This window comes from Etheostoma cragini, chromosome 19 (assembly GCF_013103735.1).
Source record: "Etheostoma cragini isolate CJK2018 chromosome 19, CSU_Ecrag_1.0, whole genome shotgun sequence".
NCBI classification, from domain to species: Eukaryota; Metazoa; Chordata; class Actinopteri; order Perciformes; family Percidae; genus Etheostoma; species Etheostoma cragini.
In genome coordinates, this window is record NC_048425.1 from 15,362,552 (window position 1) to 15,371,606 (window position 9,055).

The following is a 9,055-nucleotide window of genomic DNA, read 5'->3' on the forward strand; positions in this document are numbered from 1 at the left end:
CCCACCACTACAGCACATTTCATCTCCCCCCACAGACACTTCAAGCACGCCTCCCTGCTTCTCATTCACACCTGGGCAGGTGAGGAGACAGTTGGAGAGGCTTCACCAGCACAAGGCTGCTGGCCTGGAAGGCATCAGCCCCAGGTTCCTGAAGACCTGGGCCAGTCTGCTGTCTGTTGTTCTCCAGTATCTCTTCAACCTGAGAGGGTGCCACTGCTGTGGAAGACATCTTACCTTGTCCTGCCCCAAGAAGTCAACTCTGACACTAGACATCTTGCCTCAAGGACTACCGCCCAGTGGCTGTTACATCGCATGTGATGAAGGCGCTGAAGAGGCTGGTCCTACCTGAGGCCGCAGGTGAGATCTACTCCTGACTCTACAGTTTGCCTAGCAGCCTCGTCTTGGAGTGGACGACACTGTCATCTATCTTCTGCAGCAAGCTTATTTGCACTCGGATTGTGGAATGAGTATCACATTTTTTGATTTTTCCAGTGCATTGAACACCATCCAGCGGACAGGGACTGCTACTAGGTGAGAAGCTGCAGGTGATGGGTGCGTCCATAGACTCGTGGATCACTGACTACCTGACAGACAGACCACAGTTTGTCCGTCTGGACCGTGTTCTGTCTGATGGTGGTGAGTGTGACGGGGGCCCCACACGGAACTGTGCTGTCTCCTTTTCTGTTCTCCTTTTTACCTAATACACCACAGACTTCCAGTACAACTTAGTCATGTCACCTACAGACGTTTTCTGACAACTCTGCAGTTGTTGGGTGTATAAGGGATGAACAGGAGGGAGAGGACAGAACGCTGGTGGACAACTTTGTGGAGTGGTCTGGTAAGAATTACCTGCTGATGAACGTGGATAAGACCAGAGAGATGGTGATTGACTTCAGGAGGAAGGGCATGGCTCCACAGCCCCTTTGCATCCCGGGAGAAGATGTGGACATGGTTGAGAACAGAATAACGCTGCTGCTGGAATAACATGAAAAAAAGCTTGAACTGGTCTCTTACCACTGTCAAGACCTACCTTTCCCCTCAAAAGTAGTTGACTTTGTGCAATCTGGTCATAAAGCTCAGCTAGGTGTTGTCTCTAACATCTCCCTTAGAGGTTTCACAGAGTGTAATGGAGAAGTCCCTCAGCCCTAGAGCTGTGGGCCAACCCACGGTTGTAATTGCAGCTATTATAACCCACCCCATTTCTGTGAGGGCTGGTTGGTGTCTGATCAATTAGGGATCAGGCCTCAGACGTTGCCAAAGGCTGCACCCACCGCCGTGGCGTCTAATGTCTTCTCACAGTGTCTCCTGGGGTTGATTTTTCAGATCTGCCGCTACCTGCTGCCATTTGGGAACAGTCAATAGCAGGGGAAATCTTGTTTGTGCCCAAATGTTACACATTACCTAGCTTCTTAACAAAATGTACAGCGCTGTATCTACATGATACTGTAATAACATCACAGCTGTAGCAGAACTAACACATATAAAGCCATTACACTAAAAACAGTATTTCACGCAACATTTGGTAATTGTACAATATGATTCTGACACAAGATAGTGAATTATTCTTCTAGAGATAGCCTCAATGCCCTCAGCTGAACTGCTTCCTGGTGTTGTACACCGACTGCTGCTGGGATTATTTTTGACACAAATCAAATTAAAAAATGTGTAAAATGTAGCCTTTTTAGGACATTTTTGTACACTGCTGGAAGAGCTCAGAGCTGTATGATGATGATGATTTTGAATGCATGATTCTCAACAACAGTCTAAATGTATAGGTGAACTCATTTAAGCAACTTTTCCTTGTGAGAACAGAATAATTCAGGTAATGCATATTTCTAAAATATCTGAGTGTATTCTCCTCCTGTTTTTGAAGGTTGCAGCTATCACAGAACCTTAAAAGGCCACATTGTATGGTTTTGGTTGAAATGGGTTAAGGTGAAATTTCTAAGCTTTTCAGTTGTATTGATTCTTTGAGATTCTTGAAACTGTTTTTCCTCTTAATACAATACTGCTTGTGTTCAGCTCAAAGTTAAGCTGTAGTCAGGTTGCATTAAACAGCTCTTTTGTAGTTGGTACATTTGTTTCATTGTCCAATTGCACAAATGCTTTTTAAAAGTGGATTACCGATTTTAAATGGCGAAATCAGCCAATGAGTTGTACCTCTGGTGTTGTGAGTATTGGAAAGCAAACACTTTCTGGATTTTGTGTTAAAGGCAAAGTTGTTCTTTTAAAAATATTTTGAAAATAGTTTTTTTTTATGGAAATCAAATTAGGCTGCTAACTTATTTTTCCTATTTGGGTTTCACTTGGTCAGTAAATGCACCAGAATGTTTTTCACATGTTCAATGAATTGGATATTGAGCGCTGATAGTAGAATTAAAAAGGCTACTGACTCATAGTCATTAATTAAATTGACCATAATGCAACCCATAATTATTATAATAATAATTAAATAGGGGCCTATTGACTAATTATGTAGAATTAAGGGCAATTTCGTTAACTACACTGTGTCATTGTTGCTGCTGATCCTAGATCTGCTGCTGTGCTTTACTCTTTAAAAGCATATATAGACGTTAATGCACGTCAGTCATTTAAATGACTCAATAACATTAGGCTGTTGATAAGGACCGTTTCCTTAAGAGTTCCTAACGTGGAGGGGGAAATATTCTGGCTTTTGATGAAGGTTATAATGACAGTGTCTAAAAACACCAGCCATATCATTGATGGTTTCGTTAATATCTTTTAATTGAGGTCATAATGACAAAAACGCGAGGGGGATAAGTGTCAGAGTAAGGCCTGTGTTATTTTATCTTTTTTAACAAATATGAAAAGACAAACGTATCCTACTTTGTATTGTCTATGTTATAACACACCTAGTTATTGTAAGTTATTCCTCCGTGCTTTTGTTTTCTAAAAATAGCCACACTGACGCAATAGAGTGACATATTGTTTGTCACAATGACCACAGCAAATCACTGAGAAAACAACTGACTATTTAAATTGTCATCCAAATGCAACTGCATGCCTCTTTTCTGCATTTAAAATGTTTTTTTGGATGACAAAGTATAACAAGTCTGTGGCGATGAAGTATGTGTATAGAAGAGGAACTACCTGTTGGTTTTGGTCTCTTTTGGGCATATGTTGATAGAGGTGTTCACAGCTTTAAAAGAAGCTAATGACACAAACAAAGAAAGTTGTCAAGCTTAATTAACACATTGCTCTTGTATTGACAGGGGCAGTGTTCGTTTTCCCCCCAGAGGCTCCACTTCTTGAAAGGCCTCGCAGTGAAGGTGTGACGTATGTGAATATTCCTGTTAGTCCCACGTCCAAGAAGCAGCTGAACTACATGGAGCTAGAGTTGCAGGAGCCAGGTCTGGGCTCCCGAGCGACTGTTGCACACCCCCCCCCTCAGAGTAAGGCATGCATTGTTTAACAAGTAAAAGTGCTGATTTAGAAACTCCTTCTCTCTAAAGCAATACTGACTGGTATTTACCTTATTCAGACAGTCGTCATGTTGAATATTCAGGGTGGCAAACTCAACTAGAAAAATCCATTGTTACTGTTAGATGCTCTTTGTCACTCTAAAAGATTCACTACTGAAACTCAGAAATGCTCATCCATCCATCTTCATTCGCTTATCCGGTATCGGGTCGCGGGGTCGACGCAAAGGAGCAGCGGCTCTACTCCAAGCTCCTCTCGGATGACTGAGCTTCTCACCCTATCTCTAAGGGAGACGCCAGCCACCCTCCTGAGGAAACCCATTTCAGCCGCTTGTACCCTGGATCACGTTCTTTCAGTCATGGCCCAGCCTTCATCACCATAGGTGAGGGTAGGAACGAAAATTGCCCGGTAGAGCTTCGAGAGCTTTGCCTTCTGGCTCAGCTCCCTTTTTGCCACAACGGTGCGATAAATGGCATGTAATACCGCACCAGCTGCTCCGATTCTCCGACCAATCTCACGCTCCATGGTCCCCTCACTCGCGAACAAGACCCCAAGGTACTTAAACTCCTTCACTTGGGGTAAGGACTCACTCCCTACCTGAAGAAAGTACTCCATCGGTTTCCTGCTGAGAACCATGGCCTAAGATTTAGAGGTGCTGATCCTCATCCCAGCCGCTTCAGACTCTGCTGCGAACCGATCCAGTGAGTGCTGAAGGTCACAGACCGATGACGCCATCAGGACCACATCATCTGCAAAAAGCAGCAATGAAATCTTGAGCCCAACGAACTGCAACCCTTCCCTGCCCCGACTACGCCTCAATATCCTGTCCATAAATATTACAAACAGGATTGGTGACAAAGCGCAGCCCCGGCGAAGGCCAACCCTCACCTGGAACGAGTCCGACTTACTGCAGAGAACCCGGACACAGCTCTCGCTTTGGTCATACAGAGATTGGATGGCCCTGAGAAGGGACCCCCTCACCCCATACTCCCGCAGCACCTCCCATATTTGCACCCGGGGGAACCGGTCATATGCCTTCTCCAGATCCACAAAACACATGTAGACTAGTTGTTCATACTACAAATTGACGACAATCCCCCATCATTCTCCAGCTCTGCCTCTACCACAGAGGACGTGTCAGCTTTTTAGAATTTAGGAATTCCCCAAAGTGCTCCTTCCACTCTATTACCTCCTCAGTTGAGGTCAACAACGTCCCATCCTTACTGTATATAGCTTGGATGATTCCTCGCTTCCCCCTCCTTAGGTGGCAAACGGTTTTCCAGAAACACCTTGGTGCCCAAAAAAATTGTGTTTGTGATGGACAATCCACGACTAGCAGTAGTAAACTCCAACGCAGCGGCACTTAGCCGGGGGCTTGTGAGTATCCCCACACCCGCCCGGCGCCTCACACCATGGGTAACTCAGGAGTAGGACAGAGTCCAACCCCTATCCAGGAGTACGGTTCCAGAACCAAGACTGTGCATTGAGGTAAGCCCCACAAAATCTAACTGGTAGCGCTCCACCTCCCGCACAAGTTCCGGCACCTTTTCCCCACAGAGAGGTGACATTCCACGTCCCCAGAGCCAGCCTCTGCCGCCCCGTCTGGTCCGTTGAAGCCCCTGACCTTCGCTGCCACCCATGCAGCAGCGCACCTGACCCCATTGATTCCTCCCACAGGTGGTGGGCCCATGGGCTGGAGGGGGATGTGCCATGTAGCTTTTTTGGGCTGTGCCTGGCCGGGCTCCCTGGAAAACCCGGCCACCAGGCGCTCGCTGACGAGCCCGCTGTCTGGGCTTGGCTCCAGACGGGGGCCCCCGATCCCTTCCTTGTTTGTCCATAGGATTTGTGAACCATTCTTTGTCTGGCCCCTCCCCTGAGAACAATTTGCCATGGGAGACCCTACCAGGAGCACAAATCTCCAGACAACACAGCCCTCAGGTTCATAGGGACACACAAACCTGTCCACCACGATAAAGTGATGGTTCCCGGAGAGGCAGAAATGCTCATTGAAAAGCTAATAAAGTGCCTACTACACTTGGCAGATAAGCAACGCATAAACCAGTGCTCCATCGCATGTGCCTCCACATGCATTACAAACATAAAGATCCACTCATACAGTAAAAACACTGCTCCATACTTCTACTAAAAAACTTCAGGTAACCTAGGCACAAGTACAGCACTAGAGGGTTGTTGTTTTATTACAGAAATGTCAGTGACATTGCATTTATCCAGTTTTAACTGACAATATTCTGCCATATTTCATATACTTGAGCAGACATCCAAAAGTACTTTACTATTATTAGAAACCAAATAGAATAGCCCAAATAGACATGCGGTAAATGCCAATTATCATCAGAAGTTTGAAAATCATGAATGCGTTTTCAGATCCAGTCAATTTTCATTTATTCACAGTATATGGCCCTAGATTCATTTCTGATGAGGATGTTTAACAGATTAGATGTAAGTTAATTTTTTTGAATGCAAAGGTTTGGATTCAAAAGAAAACCCAGTCTTGCCCTTAAGTTCTCATCTTTGTTCACACAGTGTACAAAGTTTTCTCATTTGTACTCCCGTTTCTGATCTATATACATCTGTGTGGAAAAGCTGTAGTTAAACAAAATGTTCAAATCCTAAAGACGCATATGAAAGAGACAACTTAAAAGAGATCAGGAGATCAGTGTCAAGTGAGGATGAAAAGTTGCTCTAGACGACACAATTGTTCTGTAATTTTGATTTCACTTGGTCAGAGTTAACGATTAAGGACAGAGTCTCACTAAAGGACAGCTGAGTCCTTGTCATCGGAGACGCCCTAGTGAGCTATAATTGACAGACAAGTCAGCTGTCAGCGTCATTGACTTGAGGAATATGAAGACCGCTCTGACTCTGACATGAGAGAGGTTAACATCGGATAGCAGCAATAAGTTAATATAACAGCACGCAGCCTCATTAGTCCGTCACTTATCTCGCCACTAAAGAGGTTGGAGCTGTGAATTCACCGGCTCAAATGGGATACTCCTCCAGGGACTATTGATGGGTTGTTAGGAGCTGGTTGAGATATCCTAAATTTGATGAAACTGTATATATTGGGGGTTTTATTCAGGATAGTTTACTGTTATAGACGACTGACAAAGCAAATATTCACAACTGAGATGCTAGAACCTATGATTATTAAAAAAAGACTAAGAAAAGTAACCGATTAACCACATGAGAATAAAAGATTATTCAGGAATAAAATCTTATTGGCTGCCTTCATGAAGAATTACATGTGAAAATGAATACCGTTCCCATGTCTGTATGCTAAATATGACGCTTCAGCCAATTGGCTTAGCATAAAGACACAGGGAAACCGCTGAAGTGCCCGCCCTTTCCAAACCGTTTCCTGTGACGGCTTCTCAGATAGTTCTGTGTAACAAAACCATCTGGTGCAGACATTTTTGTCCCTTTGATACAAACAGGAGGTTGTTAGGCTTGACGTGGTAGAGAAGCAGTGATGAATTAATACATTATTTTCTAATATTAATACATTGTTTTCTAATATATATGATGAAGCCAGATGTGCTTTCATTAAAATGAAAGTATCCACATATTATTTCAGCTCTATTTGCTAAAAAAAGCTAAAGTGTTGAATATCAAAATATTAGTTTGTTATATGACTTACTTCAGGTTAAAAGAAGGTCTGTTTTTGTGTCTTGACAGGAAAGAGCTCCACCAAGTACGCCCAGATCGACATCACCGCCACAGAGACGGCTCACAAAGTGGGCACCCAGCATGCCCTGGGTCGGCAGGAGGGCCTCCACACTCTGGAGCTGAGAAGAAAGGGGACGCTACACTGATTTCTTATCACTAAACTGTTGATCTCAGCAGCATGTAAACTACATCAAACTGTAAAGTTAGAAGAAAACCACTCTCTAAAGGAGTTTTCAGTCACTTCATCCAGTCGACACATAAACAATCCCAGAACATGTTGTCTACCCAATGTCCATTTCAGACTTGCTTCTGTATTCACAAAGCCACTTGAAAATGGAGCACAGGATCAAGAGCAACATTTCAGACTTGGTCATCTCATTAAATAGCATTATGTCAGTGCCGGAGCTTCAGGCTAACTTGGAGGAAGATGTGCCAGTCCTGAGCTGAGTCACTGGCCCTGATAAACCCCCAGAGCAGAGGCATTTTACTGCCCACTCAGACCATCCCTAATATTTAATGCTGTTTTTGTCCTTGTTTGGGAGAATGAGCAGTCATGTTGTTTATTCTCACAAGGAGATCACACATTTATTTCTCAGCAAAAACCACATCAGTAATTCCACATGACATTTTTAGCATATTCATTTTTGAGGAACTTTCTATCCAGTCTTACTTGAATGCTGCAAATTTAAGGTTCAATGTTAAAAATAAATTGTACAAATACGAACAGTTTAATCAGTGCTTCTGCATAATACTTCCACTTGTGTATGGTGACTTTTTTGCCTAGGTGTCACTAATTGATTGGTGTTTATCATGTGAACAGAATCTCAATGCTGCTATTGTTTTTTGGCTTCACGGTTAAATAGGATTTACTCTGGAAAGTCCTCATAGATAATGCAGCAATCACTCTGCAACAACAAATGTATATCCAAACTGACTGCCTGGCACTCATTGCCATTGTTTTTCAAAATTGTGAATTTTAAAAGAAGTTTGAAGTTTTCTCTTTTATTCACTGAGGAGGTTCAAATCTGTTTATTCTTGTGTGTGCGCACATAAGCATTTTTACTAAAACTGCAATTTTGGAAAGAAGTATTTAGTATACCTTTTGCAGAGCTTTTTAATGAGCCTGTTTTAGTCAATATATTGTTTTAATCTCATACTTTACTAATAACACTTTTGATATCTGTAAATACATTTGATCCTTTCCATTTAGATGATGTGCATTGTTATAAAATATATATGTAAAGACTATGTATGTACAGGAAGGTTGTATGGAAAGAATTGACAGTGCACCCTTCCTTAGGCGCACATTTTTCTTCTTGTGATACTAGTTTCTTGTAAATTATTTATGACTAACTACTGTTTTGATGTGCATGTTCAGTTTTTTTCAGTTTCTTTTTTTTAGAGCTACAGTAGATCATGTATAGAACTTCCCCCCACCCATGTACAGATGTAAACCAGTTTGGTTTAACATTACATAAAGAAGCATTACAATTGTCCTGTTTCTTTTCATTTAACACTAAGCATTTTAATGTAGACTGGTGTACAGTGTGAAGGCAATTAGCACTGATCACATTATCAAAATAGAAAAAACATTTTGAACTCCTGACCTATGGCGTATGCAACTCTGTCACTATAGATCTGTATAGTGTAAAAAATGATAAAGTTATAGCATGTCATGAGAAAATGCCATAACAAATGCTATAAAAAGTCAGAATAGTATGATGATGCCTTAGGAAATATAACAGGTCATAGTATGTTGTACCATAAAAAATATAGTATGTCATAAAATATTTTAAACAAAAGTCTAGCTCTTTTCTTATTTTCACTTTTAATTTGACTCTGAGCAACTGAACTATTTCCTTGAGGGGATCAATAAAGTATTCTGATGCCGTAAGAAATATAAAAAAATCGAGATATACCATAAAAA

General features: G+C 42.3%; 1 protein-coding gene across 1 annotated transcript in view; it reads left to right on the forward strand.

Moving 5' to 3' along the window:
• The window catches only part of LOC117935248 (protein Dok-7-like), a 37,184-nt gene extending 28,979 nt beyond the window's left edge, over positions 1 to 8,205 (forward strand). Inside the window, exons 11-12 of the mRNA XM_034857382.1 lie at positions 3,234 to 3,413; positions 7,138 to 8,205. Of these exons, the coding sequence (XP_034713273.1) occupies positions 3,234 to 3,413; positions 7,138 to 7,274 (317 nt within the window). The 3' untranslated portion in view covers positions 7,275 to 8,205. The remainder of the gene's footprint in view (positions 1 to 3,233; positions 3,414 to 7,137) is intronic.
• The last annotated feature ends 850 nt before the right edge of the window (positions 8,206 to 9,055 follow it).